Here is a 16,841-nt window from a genome sequence, read left to right as displayed (position 1 = left end):
TGTGTGTGTGTGTGTGTGTGTGTGTGTGTGTGTGTGTGTGTGTGTGTTTTCTCCACCTTCCTTTCCCCACCCCAACTGTGCCCTGCAGAAGGAGTTTCCTCACCTGGGGACGTTTGCAAGTCTGTCCCCTATCCCCGGGTTCACCAAGTGGCTTCTGGGGCTGCTGAAGTCAAAAGCAAAGGATCACGGGAGGAACGAACTGTTGACAGATTCCGAGTGTAAAGAAATCTCCAAGATCACGGGCGGTCCCGTGAATGAGACCCTCAAGACCATTCTCAGCAGCAGCGAGTGGGTCCAGTCTGAGCAGCTGGTCCGGGCACTCCAGGCCCCCCTGATGCGGCTCTGCGCCTGGTACCTGTACGGGGAGAAGCACCGGGGCTACGCCCTGAACCCCGTGGCCAACTTCCACTTGCAGAACGGGGCCGTGATGTGGCACATCAACTGGATGGCCGACGTCAGCCTCAAGGGCATCACGGGCTCGTGTGGCCTCATGGTCAATTACCGCTACTTCCTGGAGGACACGGCCACCAACAGGACCACCTACCTCAGCTCCAAGAGCATCAAAGCTTCCGAGCAGGTCCTCAGCCTGGTGGCCCAGTTTCAGAAGAACAGCAAACTCTAAGTCACCTTTGCTGAAGCCAACGTCCCCGGCTTGGAAAAGGATAATTTTCCGAGGGGTTGGGGATGGGGTTATGTACCCAAAGGAGCTTCTAGAGTGAACCAGAGTTGAACTGTGCTCTCTGGCCTGCAGCGGGGTCACACCGGAAGACCGGGCCCGGGCTTTGCACGAGGGAAGATGCGTTACCGCTGCAAGGTAGTGGTGGGTACAGGTAGACGTGGGCTGGATGGGGATGCTGTGCTCTCTCCAGAAGATTCCATCGTGGCCTTCGGCCCGGCTCCCTGCCCTGGGATGGTCTTCAGAAACCATGGAGACTCTGCCGGCTCTCGTCCCAAGGTGGATGGGTCAGCCACTCGGACCCGGGCAGGTGGCGCAGGTGAGAACAGATGTTCCTTCCAGCGTAGAACGTGGTTCAGCCATGATCGTTTAGCCGTTTCTCTCTGCTGATTGCAAAGGGATAGAGGGCTGTGCTACACTTCACTAGTTAAATTCTGGAGATTGTGAACGTGTGAAAAGGTTTGTGACTTTGCACAAACTTCACTAAGCCAAGTTATTGGACACGAGAGCTCTTGTCGCCTGGGGCTTAAATTGCATTATAGACTTGACAGTTATAGCGATTCAAGTTCGTGATGAACTCCATAGCAAAGAACACGTTTGTCCTGTGAAGCATTAAACACGTGGTTACTCACGATCGCATAGTGGTCGTCTTTGAGGTCTGAGACCTCGTTAGCCGTGCCCTTGGTCCCCAGCCAGCCCGTTGGCAGGTTTGATGCTCTGTGAAGCGGGCCTGGAGCGTGTGGCCTGAGGACAGAGGTGATGGCAGAGGCGCTGCTGTTTGTGGGTGAGGAGACGGGTGTGAAGTTGAGTCGGGCAGCAGGAAGCAGCCCCCTCCTTCTTGGTTTTGCTTTGAGCCGATGGTGAAGGCCCCCGAGCTCTGCAGGCCTGACGTCACCGCCGTCCAGGAGCTTGGAAAAAGTTAAGGCACCAACTGCTTCCGTGTGGCAGGTGGCCCCGGAGACCGTAGCCCCTGATTCCCACACTGCACGCCTTATCTTTGTTCAGCCTCTTATATGGGAATCTTCAAACAAAATACACAGAAGTGGAGAAAATAGTGTAATGACCCTAGGTACATACCACCCAGCTTCCACAACCATCAGTAATTTTCCATTTTTATCAAAACTTATTTCTTGGATTTCCCTGGTGGCGCAGCGGTTGAGTCTGCCTTCCGATGCAGGGGACACGGGTTCGTGCCCCGGTCCAGGAAGATCCCACATGCCGCGGAGCGGCTGGGCCCGTGAGCCATGGCCGCTGAGCCTGCGCGTCCGGAGCCTGTGCTCCGCAACGGGAGAGGCCACAACAGTGAGAGGCCCGCGTACCGAAAAAAAAAAAAAAAAACTTAAAATGTGTTACGTTTAGGTGTTCTGTGAAGACTGGATGATGGGTGGGTGGATATGGATGGTGCCGTGCTCTGAATGTTTATGTCCCACCAATTTACATGTTGAAATCCTAACCCCCAAAGGTGATGGCATTAGGAGGTGGGGCCTCTGGGAGGTGATTAGGTCATGAGGGTGGAGCCCTCCTGAATGGCATTAGTGTCCTTATACCTCATGACCTTAGGAAGTTCCCTAGGCAATTCTGCAGCTGAAAGAGGGCCCTCATCCAACCGTGCTGCCCCCCAATCTCAGATTTCCAGCCTCCAGAATTGTCAGCAAGCAGTTTCTGCTGTTCTAAGCCACCCAGTCTGTGGTATTTTGTTACAGCAGCCAGAGTGGACTGAGCTGATGGATATAGATGGCTGGATAAGGACTCCGCACCTCTGTCCACATGACTGAAGAGAAAGCTTATGACGCTTCCATTACAGTGCACTGGGTTGAAATCCCCCTCACTTCATGTGTGTTACAGGGAACCCCCTTCACTTCCCACACTTACCCTACAAGCCCTAGAAGGGCAGAAGATGGCTGAAACAGCCCAGCCGCCCACTTCCTCTGAGGGATGGTCAGACTGCCCACTTGTGCGTAGGTTGTCCTTCTGGCAATGGCAGCCAGGCAGGAGTCAGACAGCAGCTGGCTTTGGAGGCAACAGAAGTTCACTCACGGACCCTCCTCACGTTGCGAATTTACATCCTACGGAAGAGTACAACCACTGCCCGGGGGCATCATCGCAAGGGGGATGCAGTAACACGAGCACGGACAGTGTCTCCCAGACCTGTTTCCATCCCACTTGCTCTCAAGCCATCACTCTGACCACCAGATCTTCCTTTACTTGTGCCGTGCCTGGCAGTATGGTGGGCTCACAGTAAGGGCTCAGTAGACTGTCATTAGTAGTCAGTTAACACAGCGCCCAGGGTTCAAGGCTGCAGCCACCCTCCACCCCTCCCCAGCACAGAGCCTGCTCCCCCTGGCATTCCCAGCCCCCACCCTACAGACCCCACCCGTGGGGTGGCTGTTCTCCCCTCCTTTCCCGTGCACGGCTCTCCTCCTCTCTCATTGCTTTGGGGTCTGTGGTTCACACGGACCCCAGATCTCTCCAGCCTGTTGTCCAACAGTCTTGGGCTATTCTGGAATTCAGATTAATTCCGTTTCCAGGGCTGCAAGTGGCCTTGGGGCTGACCTGCTCTGACTTGTTCATGGGCGGCTTTTGTTCTGAAAGGCAGTAGGTGCCATAATGGTTGACGTCACCAGCTTTGGCTCCAGCCAGTGGCGGGTTCAAATCCCGACCCCACCACTTCCCAGCTGGGTGACCTGCAGCAAACCACCTACCCTCGTCTTGCCCATTTTCCCATCTTTAAATGGGGGTAACCACAGCACCTACCTCGGGGGCTGCTGAGAGCCTCCAAGGAGATGACGTGCATAAAGCTTTGAAAAGGCACCAGCTGTTGTCTCTATTACAGATGTTTATACATCTGGACTCTGGGACCACCGTCACACTCATGCAGATGTAGGTTCTGGAATCTGTCGTCCCCCTCTTTGGAAGTTAGAGTTGTGATGGTTTTCTGGCTTCCGTTCTATACGGTGACTAAGTGCACTAATTCATTTCCAGGAACTTCTGTGCACTGAGGTCTCCTCATCGCCCCATGGCAGCTAAGCAGCACCTCATTTTCAGACGAGGATCCCCAGGTTCAGTGGCTTGGCCCAAGCTGAGCTCTCCCGGCTGGTGCCTTGTCCAGAAAGCCCTGAGCCGGCTCTCCCATGCTGGCTTGAGGCACTCCGATGCCTGCCCCTGCATTGCTCCTCTGCACCACCCACCCCATCTTCCATCTCAGAGGGCTGGACCTTCTCTGCCCTCCGGATCTAGGGCAGCTGAGGATTGCACAGCCCTGCCCTCTATCGGTCATCTAGGGGCATAACACTTCTGCAAGAGGGCCATGTTGTTCTGTTTGTGGCTTTATATTTGTTGGAATATAAAGTCCATTTTGATCTCTTCTTGGATAGAAACAAAAGCTACTCCGTGATTCCTGTTCACCACAGAAAGCTGCTGCATTATTTGCAGTTTAGCAAAATCGGTAGAGTGACCCCAGGTCTCTTTCTCGTCTTTGGTTTTTTTTTTTTTCCTTTTTTTCTTCTTTTCTGATTGCATTTGCATTTCTCGACTAGCTAATTTTTTTTAACATCTTTATTGGAGTATAATTGCTGTACAATGGTGTGTTAGCTTCTGCTGTATAACAAAGTGAATCAGCTATACATATACATATATCGCCATATCCCCTCCCTCTTGCGTCTCCCTCCCACCCTCCCTATCCCACCCCTCTAGGTGGTCACAAAGCACCGAGCTGATCTTCCTGTGCTATGCGGCTGCTTCCCACTAGCTACCTGTTTTACATTTGGTAGTGTATATATGTCCATGCCACTGTCTCACTTCATCCCAGCTTACCCTTCCCCCTCCCCGTGTCCTCAAGTCCATTCTCTATGTCTGCGTCTTTATTCCTGTCCTGCCCCTAGCTTCTTCAGGACCATTTTTTTTTTTAGATTGCATATATATGTGTTAGCATACGGTATTTGTTTTTCTCTTTATGACTTACTTCTCGACTAGCTAATTCTTAGTCTTTGAGGAAAGGAGGAAGAAACAGCATTTATCTCTGCTCTGGGCCGGAAGTTCTCCGCACCTCCCAGCCCCGAAGCCTGAGGGAGTGATTCCCATTTGCAGATGAGGAAACTGAGGCTCTGGGAATGCTGAGAGCAGCTGCTGAGGCTGGAGCTGGGGCCCGAGCCCAGGCCTGCCCAGCGCTGTCCACGCAGCCCTGACTTCCAACCTCACAGCGCAAGCAAAGCCCCGGGGCAGGAGGCCAGGGGCACCGTGGCAGGAGTGAGGGGGATGGAGTCGGGAGGGCAGCCCGGCCGGACAAGATGGCCAGGGATGGAGATGTTGTGACACTAAAACTCCAGCAAGGGGGAGGCTGCTGGGAAGGTTTAAATCCAGTGTCTTCTCTAAAATCTGAGCAGTCGGTATTTGCCAGTGGTTCAGGGATGGACGCCCCGCTCCAACCAGTTCAGGGCAGAGAACCTCAGCTCGTAAAATCCACCGGACGAGGGCAGAGCCACTGAGCGCACATGGGCGGAGACAGCAGGGCTCCGGGAGCCTTGGGAGAGCAGAGCAGGCCTGCTGCCTGCCCAGGGCCCCCCCTCCCCATCTTCTCCGCTGCCCTCTCCGCTCTCCTCCAAGGCCTCGCCACTTTCTGGAGACCCGCTTCAGCCCAGGGGTCTGCCCACAGTCCCACCGCTGTAGAGACCATCTCTCTGGGTCGCCCTGCCGCTAGTTACCCGGCCTCAGCCGTGGGCAGGGCGGAGGGATGATCGGCCCAGTCTGGAGACGGGGAGACGGGCCCCGCGAGGGGTCCAGCTGGAAGGTGACTCTGTCTCTGAACCAGTCGAGTGGAGCGGTTGGCGTCCACTGTTCCCATGGTGGTGGGAGGTGACAAGTGTTGGAGGTGGGGGACGGTTCCTAGGGGCGGGGGTGGGCCGTAGCCCATCTACCACAGAGTCTGGTATGTATGGGTGACAAAGGCTGGAACCCGCCCCCCCAGGCTTGTCCGTTTCAAGTACGTTGCTATGAATCTTCCCACCACACCTGGCTCGTAGCAGAGGCTCAGTACGTATTTTCCATCCACTGGAGAAACGCAGCCCTCATTTCTGTGCACTAGACAGCGCTTCCTGAGCAAAATTTAGTCCCTCCTTGATAACTCTGGCAGGGAAGGAGGGAGACCAGAGAGCTGCCTTAGCTATTGCAAACGCTGTTTTCCTGGGAGAGAGGTGCGGCTCTTTTCCACGCTGCTCCAGATAGGACTGCCACGGGCACTTGCTCCTTCCCCTCGCCCTGCTCTGGGGTCCACCTCTCACCGGCTCTGCGATACTCCCAGCCACCCCGAAGGGGTAATCCTAAAAGGTGCCCTCTGGGCAGCAGTCAGGCCCGGGGAACGTGCTCTTCCCCCGTCGCTACTGGCCGTCCCGCTGCCTCCTTCCCGCTACCCTCAAGTCTTGGCAGATGGTCCCTCAAGGCCTGATCCCAGGAGTCCCTTCTTTCCCCTCGAGAATCTCATCTCCATCCACGTCTTCACTTGCCACCTGCACACCTGATGACAAGAGTGACCGTCGTCCTTGCTTGCCTGGGGCAACGCCCGTCCGAGGTGCCCCTGTCCTGGCGTAGTTGTTACGAGAGCGTCCCTTCCCTCTCGGAAGTGTCCCAGTTTGGACCAACAGTTCTATGGTCTGCCCACCGAGGACGCGCACGTGGGTATCGACAACGCAACTCAGCCACCTGCAGAGGGTCCCCTGGCTTTGACAGCGACCATCACCCTGGGCGCCCTGCATCATGGCCCCTTACGGGCAGGGTCTTTCTGACCAGCCTTGGCCCCCTGCCCTGGCTCTCCCCACAGAGTCCTGCCCCCTGGGGCTGCTGTGTGGGAATAGGACACAGTCCCCACCCACCCATCCCAGGAACCCACAAGACCTCACTTCCTGCAAATCCAGTTCCTGCCCAGGAAGCACAATCCCAGCTGCCTTGGTGGAGGGCTGTTGGGTGCAGGCATGTTCCGGGTGATGACTTGCATTCAGTCTGAAGACCCCGGGGGGGCCTGTTACAGGAGCGCCATTGTCCCCACTGACAGCTGAAGACACAGGCCCAGAGGAACGGGCCTGGGAGCTGCTCTTACAGCCCTGCTGTGTGACCTGAGACCTACAGGGCAAGTTCCCTCTAAACACAGAAAAGGGAAGTTAAAAGACATGCTTCTCTCCGCAGTCCCACTTCCACCTCTCCCGAGCTACACAGTGTCCCCAGGGCCCCTGCCTGGCAGTGAAGGCAGGTCTGCAGGGAATGCTGGTGTTAGCGCCCAGTCCTGGGGCTGTGAGGGGGGATTTGAGGGGACAGGTAGGTCTGGAACCCAGCACGGTGTCTGCGGCACGCAGGCTCTTAGGTGTGGTGGCTCCGTGGGTGGTGACCTGCCGTGTCTGGAGAGGCGAGGAGGCCACAAATCCCCCTTTGCCACTGTCAGCAGGGTCAGAAACCTGTCTGATGCTAAAAATGGTTCTGAGCCTGGATCCCAATCAGCAGGCATCGCGGGTGCTGTGCACACTATTGGCCACAAGATGGCGGTGTTGCCTTTCCCTTTCCTGAACTTGGGGCCTTTTTTTTTATATATATATATATATATATAAATTTATTTATTTATTCTTGGCTGCGTTGGATCTTCGTTGCTGCGCGGGGGCTTTCTCTAGTTGAGGTGAGCGGCGTCTACTCTGTTGTGGTGCGCGGACTTCTCACTGTGGTGGCTTCTCGTTGCGGAGCACAGGCTCTAGGTGCGCGGGCTTCAGTAGTTGTGGCACATGAGCTCAGTAGTTGTGGCGCACGGGCTTAGTTGCTCCGTGGCATGTGGGATCTTTCCGGACCAGGGCTCGAACCCATGTCCCCTGCATTGGCAGGCGGATTTTTAACCACTGCGCCACCAGGGAAGCCTGAACTTGGGGACTTTAATCACAACTTAGCAAATAACAAACCCACCTGCCACCCCCAGCCCCCGGGCGGGTGTGAAACCTGCACCCAGATTCCGCACAGCAGGCTTCCCATCCTCTCACAGGAGCTGACAGCGCTCAGAACCGCTGCAGTGACCTGAGCTGTCCAAGCCTGCTGTTCCGCTGGCTTTCACCAAGTTTCCCCGCAGGCTCTTGGGGGCCCCCCAGCCAGAGCTGGTCGTCATCTCCAGTGGAGCAAGAGTGGGCATGTTCGCAGATGTCCCAGGGCACCCCCTCCCCAGGCCCTCAGATGGGTCACCGTGCAGGCTGACTCAAGACACGGCTTTCTGGTTCCGGCACGGAGCCCAGATCACAAATCCCTCCCGCTAAATGTAGAGGCCGTGGCCTCAAACTTCAGACGTTTGGTAACCACCAGGGCGAGTTTTATATCACTGCCATAAAGAAACACTCAGTGTTTCCTGTCAATAAATAGAATTTAAGAGTAAAAATAATACGTTAAAAACAAAGCAGTATTACAACATTCTAGATAAATTTGGTTGCTTCTGAGATGCACGTTAGGGAGTGGGAAAGATGGACAAAGCACCAGACAGACTTACAGACGTTCCCCTTGAGGATCCAGAAAGTCCTCAGAAGACTTTTGGAAGAATGAGAATCGGAAAAAGATTCAATGAGATGCTGGCTTTGTCCAAGAGCCTCCAGATTCGTGCACCTCACACTTCGAGAAACTTCTGGGGGACCCTGTCTCTGGACACACACAGTGCGTTCTTCCCTTGGGCTTATCGACGTCAGTTGCTGCAGATGTGCTCTCGAGGGGCCAGCGGTCAGTACGAGGACCGGAAGGAAAGCCACGTGCAGGCAGAACTCAGAGCCCGGTGAGGAGCTGCCCTCGGGGGCCAGGAGATGGGCGGCTCCCCAGCCCCACGTGGCCAGCGGCTGGCGCCCTGATGCTGGGGGACTGTCCAGGCTCTGTGGGCCTTCCGGAGCTCTGCAAACGCTGGATTAAGCTTTCGCTTAAAAATCTCGCACACGGGTCTGCACGTCACCTCCCTGCACGGACGCTGGTGTTAGCGGCCATGCTGCGGCTGTGGGATATTTGACAAGATAAGGCCAGCATGGTGTCTGCCGGGCAGCGAGATGCTCTCAGATGTGCAGCAGAAGCAGCCCATCCATAAATGTGGCGCCTCAAACGCGAGCATACGGGGGGCTTGGGGCACCAGGTAATCTCAGCTTCATCAGGCCCTCCGAATACCCAGGCTTGCCCCCAGATGTGTTCAGTGGAAGCCCACGCTGACAACTGCCTTAAACTCTGAACATTTGCACCTTTTTGTCTGCACGACTCAGCGCTCTCTCTGGGTTCTGTGCAACCACAGAGACGGGTCAGCTTGTTGAAATAAGCACTGGACATCCCAAACCCCTCGGTTCCAATTTCTGCAATTCTCAAAACAGCCTTGTCGCTGAAAGCTTTTTTACCCAAGACCTCAGGATCACGAGGCCGCCACCCTCCAAAGCAGCAGCTGATAGCTGACCTTCTGAAGAGGAAGGTCATGTGTTGAAACAGCCATGGGACTCATCAGTCCTGGCCTGAAGCCAGGCAGGAGGGGGCCTGCCAGGGGCATGGGCTTTTGAGGGTCTTACACGTCACACACGAGAGAAATTTATTAACAAACACGTGACACCTCCGTCCCTCCAAGCTTAACCTCCACTCCTGCAGTGACACCAGTCGAGCCCAGAGGAACACTCTCCGTGTCCCTTGTTTTATGTCCTTGAAGCAAAAGGCCGCTGTGCCCAGCACCGGTGGTTGGCAGGCTGTGCTGTCACTGGCAGACACAGCGCCGCTTCAGAGCAGAGGGGGGACTGGAGCGGCAGAAGAGCGTAGGTGGCAAGGAAGACACATCATTCAACTGTCAGGCCCTTCCTTTCCGATGGCAGAAATCCAAGGGATTTTGGCAGGCCCAAGTGTAGCCGCCCAGAAGGCCAGGACGGTTCATGAGTTGGATACTCCTGTACTTTCTGACCATCCCAACCCACGGCCCCATCCACGGAACCCTCAGACATAACTGTACTGTCATGATTGTTATATGGATGACCTTCAGACACGTAAAAACTGTAGCTTTACAGTACTTTTTTCCCTTCAATTTTGTCATCACAAGACTACCTGTGACAGTAGAGGTTAGGACCTAATTTATTTGAACCCAGATACGGGTTCTAACCCTGGTGTCATCACTTATGAGCTATGGGGCCATTACTGAATTTACAACAAGTAAATGTCACCATTTTAGTTTATAAAACAGATGTAGGGCTTCCCTGGTGGCGCAGTGGTTGGGATTCCGCCTGCCGAGGCAGGGGACGCGGGTTCGTGCCCCGGTCCGGGAAGATCCCACATGCTGCGGAGCAACTGGGCGCGTGAGCCATGGCCTCTGAGCCTGCGCGTCCGGAGCCTGTGCTCCGCAACGGGAGAGGCCACAACGGTGAGAGGCCCGCGTACCGCAAAACAAAACAAAACAAAACAAAAAAAAACCTTGGCTATTGTGAATAGTGCTGCTGTGAACACAGGGGTGCATGTATCTTTTTGAATTACAGTTTTGTCTGGACATACGCCCAGGAGTGGGATTGCTGGATCTCATGGTAGCTTTATTTTTAGTTTTTTTAAGGAACGTCCATACTGTTCTCCATAGTGGCTGTACCAGTTTACATTCCCACCAACAGTGTAGGAGGGTTCCCTTTTCTCCACACCCTCTCCAGCATTTGTTACCTGTAGACTTTTTTTTTTTAACATCTTTATTGGTGTTAGGTTACAAGGGTGTGGGTTACAAGGGTGTGTTAGTTTCTGCTTTATAACAAAGTGACTCAGTTGTACATATACATATGTTCCCATATCTCTTCCCTCTTGCGTCTCCCTCCCTCCCACCCTCCCTATCCCACCCCTCCAGGCAGTCACAAAGCACCGAGCTGATCTCCCTGTGCTATGCGGCTGCTTCCCACTAGCTATCTATTTTATGTCTGGTAGTGTATATATGTCCATGCCACTCTCTCACTTTGTCACAGTTTACCCTTCCCCCTTCCCATATCGTCAAGTCCATTCTCTAGTAGGTCTATGTCTTTATTCCCATCTTGTCCCTAGGTTCTTCAGGACCTTTTTTTTTTTTTTCGTAGATTCCATATATATGTGTTAGCATACGGTATTTGTTTTCCTCTTTCTGACTTACTTCACTCTGTATAACAGACTCTAGGTCCATCCACCTCACTACAAATAACTCAATTTCGTTTCTTTTTATGGCTGAGTAATATTCCATTGTATATATATGCCACATCTTCTTTATCCATTCATCTGTTGATGGACACTTAGGTTGCTTCCATGTCCTGGCTATTGTAAATAGAGCTGCAATGAACATTTTGGTACCTGTCTCTTTTTGAATTATGGTTTTCTCAGGGTATATGCCCAGTAGTGGGATTGCTGGGTCGTATGGTAGTTCTATTTTTAGTTTTTTGAGGAACCTCCATACTGTTCTCCACGGTGGCTGTATCAATTTACATTCACACCAACAGTGCAAGAGGGTTCCCTTTTCTCCACACCCTCTCCAGCATTTATTGTTTGTAGACTTTTTTGATGATGGCCATTCTGACCGGTGTGAGATGATATCTCACTGTAGTTTTGATGTGCATTTCTCTAATGATTAATGATGTTGAGCATTCTTTCATGTGTTTGTTGGCAGTCTGTATATCATCTTTGGAGAAATGTCTGTTTTGGTCTTCTGCCCATTTTTGAATGGGGTTGTTTGTTTTTTTTGATATTGAGCTGCATGAGCTACTTGTAAATTTTGGAGATGAATCCTTTGTCAGTTGCTTCATTTGTAAATATTTTCTCCCATTCTGAGGGTTGTCTTTTTGTCTTGTTTATGGTTTCCTTTGCTGTGCAAAAGCTTTGAAGTTTCATTAGGTCCCATTTGTTTATTTTTGTTTTTATTTCCATTTCTCTAGGAGGTGGGTCAAAAAGGATCTTGCTGTCATTTATGTCATAGAGTGTTCTGCCTATGTTTTTCTCTAAGAGTTTGATAGTGCCTGGCCTTACATTTAGGTCTTTAATCCATTTTGAGTTTATTTTTGTGTATGGTGTTAGGGAGTGTTCTAATTTCATACTTATACATGTACCTGTCCAGTTTTCCCAGCACCACTCTTTGAAGAGGCTGTCTTTTCTCCACTGTATATTCTTGCCTCCTTTGTCAAAGATAAGGTGACCAGGGCTTCCCTGGTGGCTCAGTGGTTGAGAATCTGCCTGCTAATGCAGGGGACACGGGTTCGAGCCCTGGTCTGGGAAGATCCCACATGCCGTGGAGCAACTAGGCCCGTGAGCCACAACTACTGAGCCTGCGCGTCTGGAGCCTGTGCTCTGCAACGAGAGAGGCCGCGATAGTGAGAGGCCCATGCACCGCAATGAAGAGTGGCCCCCGCTTGCCACAACTGGAGAAAGCCCTCGCACAGAAATGAAGACCCAACACAGCCAATAAATAAATAAATAAATAAATAAATAAATAAGCCAAGCATTTGAAGCCCTTAAAAAAAAAAAAAAAAGATAAGGTGACCATATGTGCATGGGTTTATCTCTGGGCTTTCTGTCCTGTTCCATTGATCTATATTTCTGTTTTTGTACCAGTACCATACTGTCTTGATTACTGTAGGTTTGTAGTATAGTCTGAAGTCAGGGAGCCTGATTCCTCCAGCTCCACTTTTTTCCCTCAAGACTGCTTTGGCTATTCAGGGTCTTTTGTGTCTCCATACAAATTTTAAGATTTTTTGTTCTAGTTCTGTAAAATATGCCATTGGTAATTTGATAGGGATTGCATTGAATCTGTAGATTGCTTTGGGTAGTATAGTCATTTTCACAGTATTGATTCTTCCAATCCAAGAACATGGTATATCTCTCCATCTGTTGGTATCATCTTTAATTTCTTTCATCAGTGTCTTATAGTTTTCTGCATACACATCTTTTGTCTCCTTAGGTAGGTTTATTCCTAGTTATTTTATTCTTTTTGTTGCAATGGTTAATGGGAGTGTTTTCTTAATTTCACTTTCAGATTTTTCATCATTAGTGTATAGGAATGCTAGAGATTTCTGTGCATTAATTTTGTATCCTGCTACTTTACCAAATTCATTGATTAGCTCTAGTAGTTTTCTGGTAGCATCTTTAGGACTCTCTATGTATGGTATCATGTCATCTGCAAAGAGTGACAGTTTTACTTCTTCTTTTCCAATTTGTATTCCTTTTATTTCTTTTTATTCTCTGATTGCTGTGGCTAAAACTTCCAAAACTATGTTGAATAAGAGTGGTGAGAGTGGGCAGCCTTGTCTTGTTCCTGATCTTAGTGGAAATGGTTTCAGTTTTTCACCATTGAGGACGATGTTGGCTATGGGTTTGTCATATATGGCTTTTATAATGTTGAGGAAAGTTCCCTCTCTGCCTACTTTCTGGAGGGTTTTTATCATAAATTGGTGTTGAATTTTGTCAAAAGCTTTCTCTGCATCTATTGAGATGATCATATGGTTTTTCTCCTTCAATTTGTTAATATGGTGTATCACATTGATTGATCTGTGTATATTGAAGAATCCTTGCATTCCTGGGATAAACCCCACTTGATCATGGTGTATGATCCGTTTAATGTGCTGTTGGTTTCTGTTTTCTAGTATTTTGTTGAGGATTTTTGCATCTATGTTCATCAGTGATATTGGCCTGTAGTTTTCCTTCTTTGTGACATCTTTGTCTGGTTTTGGTATCAGGGTGATGGTGGCCTCGTAGAATGACTTTGGGAGTGTTCCTCCCTCTGCTATATTTTGGAAGAGTTTGAGAAGGAAAGGTGTTAGCTCTTCTCTAAATGTTTGATAGAATTCGCCTGTGAAGCCATCTGGTCCTGGGCTTTTGTTTGTTGGAGATTTTTAATCACAGTTTCAAATTCAGTGCTTGTGATTGGTCTGTTCATATTTTCTATTTCTTCCTGGTTCAGTCTCAGAAGGTTGTGCATTTCTAAGAATTTCTCCATTTCTTCCAGGTTGTTCATTTTATTGACATAGAGTTGCTTGTAGTAATCTCTCATGATCCTTTGTATTTCTGCAGTGTCAGTTATTACTTCTCCATTTTAATTTCTAATTCTGTTGATTTGCGTCTTCTCCCTTTTTTTCTTGATGAGTCTGGCTAATGGTTCATCAATTTTGTTTATCTTCTCAAAGAACCAGCTTTTAGTTTTATTGATCTTTGCTATAGTTTCCGTCATTTCTGTTTCATTTATTTCTGATCTGATCTTTATGATTTCTTTCCTTCTGCTAACTTTGGGGTTTTTAATTCTTCTTTCTCTAATTGCTTTAGGTGTAAGGTTAGGTTGTTTATTTGAGATGTTTCTTGTTTCTTAAGGTAGAATTGTATTGCTATAAACTTCCCTCTTAGAAGTGCTTTTGTTGCATCCCATAGGTTTTGGGTCGTCGTGTTTTCATTGTCATTTGTTTCTAGGTATTTTTTGATTTCCTCTTTGATTTCTTCAGTGATCTCTTGGTTATTAAGTAGTGTATTGTGTAGCCTCCATGTGTTTGGATTTTTTACAGATTTTTTCCTGTAATTGATATCTAGTCTCATAGTGTTGTGGTCAGAAAAGATACTTGATACGATTTCAATTTTCTTAAATTTACCAGGGCTTGATTTGTGACCCAAGATATGATCTATCCTGGAGAATGTTCCATGAGCACTTGAGAAGAATGTGTATTATGTTGTTTTTGGATGGAATGTCCTATAAATATCAATTAAGTCCATCTTGTTTAATGTATCATTTAAAGCTTGTGTTTCCTTATTAATTTTCTGTTTGGATGATCTATCCATTGGTGAAAGTGGGGTGTTAAAGTCCCCTTCTAATGATTGTGTTACTGTCGATTTCCCCTTTTATGGCTGTTAGCATTTGCCTTATGTATTGAGGTGCTCCTAGGTTGGGTGCATAAATATTTACAATTGTTATATCTTCTTCTTGGATTGATCCCTTGATCATTATGTAGTGTCCTTCTTTGTCTCTTGTAATAGTCTTTATTTTAAAGTCTATTTTGTCTGATATGAGAATTGCTACTCCAGCTTTCTTTTGATTTCCATTTGCATGGAATATGTTTTTCCATCCCCTCACTTTCAGTCTGTATGTGTCCCTTGGTCTGAAGTGGGTCTGTTATAGACAGCATATATATGGGTTTTGTTTTTGTATCCATTCGGCCAATCTATGTCTTTTGGTTGGAGCATTTAATCCATTTACATTTAAGGTATTTATCAATATGTAGGTTCCTATTACCATTTTCTTAATTGTTTTGGGTTTGTTATTGTAGGTCTTTTCCTTCTCTTGTGTTTCCTGCCTAGAGGAGTTCCTTTAGCATTTGTTGTAGAGCTGGTTTGGTGGTGCTGAACTCTCTCAGCTTTTGCTTGTCTGTAAAGGCTTTAATTTCTCCATCAAATCTGAATGAGATCCTTGCTGGGTAGAGTAATCTTGGTTGCAGGTTTTTCTCCTTCATCACTTTAAATATGTCCTGCCACTCCCTTCTGGCTTGCAGAGTTTCTGCTGAAACATCAGCTGTTAACCTTATGGGGACTCCCTTGTGTGTTATTTGTTGTGTTTCCCTTGCTGCTTTTAATATTTTTTCTTTGCATTTTATTTTTGATAGTTTGATTAATATGTGTCTTGGCCTGTTTCACTTTGGCTTTATCCTGTATGGGACTCTCTGTGCCTCTTGGACTTGATAAACTATTTCCTTCCCCATATTAGGGAATTTTTCAACTATAATCTCTTGAAATATTTTCTCAGTTCCTTTCTTTTCCTCTTCTTCCTCTGGTTCCCTATAATTCGAATGTTGGTGCGTTTAATATTGTCCCCGAGGTCTCTGAGACTGTCCTCAATTCTTTTCATTCTTTTTTCTTTATTCTGCTCTGCAGTAGTTATTTCCACTATTTTATCTTCCAGGTCACTTATCCGTTCTTCTGCCTCAGTTATTCTGCTATTGATCCATTCTAGAGAATTTTTAATTTCATTTATTGTGTTGTTCATCATTGTTTGTTTCCTCTTTAGTTCTTCTAGGTCCTTGTTACACATTTCTTTTATTTTCTCTATTCTGTTTCCAAGAGTTTGGATCATCTTTACTATCATTACTCTGAATTCTTTTTCAGGTAGACTGCCTATTTCCTCTTCATTTGTTTGGTTTGGTGGGTTTTTACCTTGCTCCTTCATCGGCTGTGTGTTTCTCTGTCTTCTCATTTTGCTTAACTTACTGTGTTTGGGGTCTCCTTTTTGCAGGCTGCAGGTTCGTAGTTCCCGTTGTTTTTGGTGTCTGTCCCCAGTGGCTAAAGTTTGTTCAGTGGGTTGTGTAGGCTTCCTGGTGGAGGGGACTAGTGCCTGTGTTCTGGTGGATGAGGCTGGATCTTGTCTTTCTGGTGGGCAGGTCCATGTCTGGTGGTGTGTTTTGGGGTGTCTGTGGCCTTATTATGATTTTAGGCAGCCTCTCTGCTAATGGGTGGGGTTGTGTTCCTGTCTTGCTAGTTGTTTGGCATAGGGTGTCCTGCACTGTAGCTTGCTCGTCGCTGAGTGAAGCTGGGTGTTGGTGTTGACATGGAGAACTCTGGGAGATTTTCGCCGTTTGATATTACGTGGAGCTGGGAAGTGTCTTGTGGACCAGGGTTCTGAACTTGGCTCTCCCACCTCAGAGGCACAGCCCTGACCCCAGGCTGGAGCACCAAGAGCCTTTCATCCACACGGCTCAGAATAAAAGGGAGAAAAAATAGAAAGAAAGAAAGAAGATAAAATAAAATAAAGTTATTAATTAAAAAATAATTATTAAGAAAAAATTTTTTAAGTAAAAAAGAAAATGCACAGACAGAACCCTAGGACAAATGATACAAGCAAAGCTATACAGACAAAATCTCACACAGAAGCATACACATACACACTCACTAAAAGACAAAAAGGGAAAAAAATGTATATATCGTTGCTCCCAAAGTCCGCCTCCTCAATTTGGGATGACTCGTTGTCCATTCAGGTATTCCACAGATGCAGGTACATCAAGTTGATTGTGGAGATTTAATCCGCTGCTTCTGAGGCTGCTGGGAGAGATTTCCCTTTCTCTCCATTGTTCTCACAGCTCCAGGGGCTCAGCTTTGGATTTGGCCCCGCCTCTGCCTGTAGGTCGCCGGAGGGCGTCTGTTCTTGGCTCAGACAGGACGGGGTTAAAGGAGCCGCTGATTAGGGGGCTCTGGC

The 16,841-nt window shown here is 48.8% G+C and overlaps 2 protein-coding genes across 2 annotated transcripts in view; both read left to right on the top strand.

The window, feature by feature from the left end:
• Positions 1 to 1,311, top strand: part of MLYCD (malonyl-CoA decarboxylase) — a 16,610-nt gene extending 15,299 nt beyond the window's left edge. Inside the window, exon 5 of the mRNA XM_027119154.1 lies at positions 89 to 1,311. Within this exon, the coding sequence (XP_026974955.1) occupies positions 89 to 622 (534 nt within the window). The 3' untranslated portion in view covers positions 623 to 1,311. The remainder of the gene's footprint in view (positions 1 to 88) is intronic.
• The window catches only part of OSGIN1 (oxidative stress induced growth inhibitor 1), a 59,252-nt gene that overhangs the window by 2,205 nt on the left and 40,206 nt on the right, over positions 1 to 16,841 (top strand). The window lies entirely within an intron of this gene.

This window comes from Aethalodelphis obliquidens, unplaced genomic scaffold (assembly GCF_003676395.1).
Source record: "Aethalodelphis obliquidens isolate GAN/ISIS:26980383/991018 unplaced genomic scaffold, ASM367639v1 scaffold20, whole genome shotgun sequence".
In the NCBI taxonomy this organism is placed as follows: domain Eukaryota; kingdom Metazoa; phylum Chordata; class Mammalia; order Artiodactyla; family Delphinidae; genus Aethalodelphis; species Aethalodelphis obliquidens.
The sequence above is the reverse complement of the archived record's forward strand: the minus strand, read 5'-3'. Positions and strand labels throughout refer to the sequence as shown.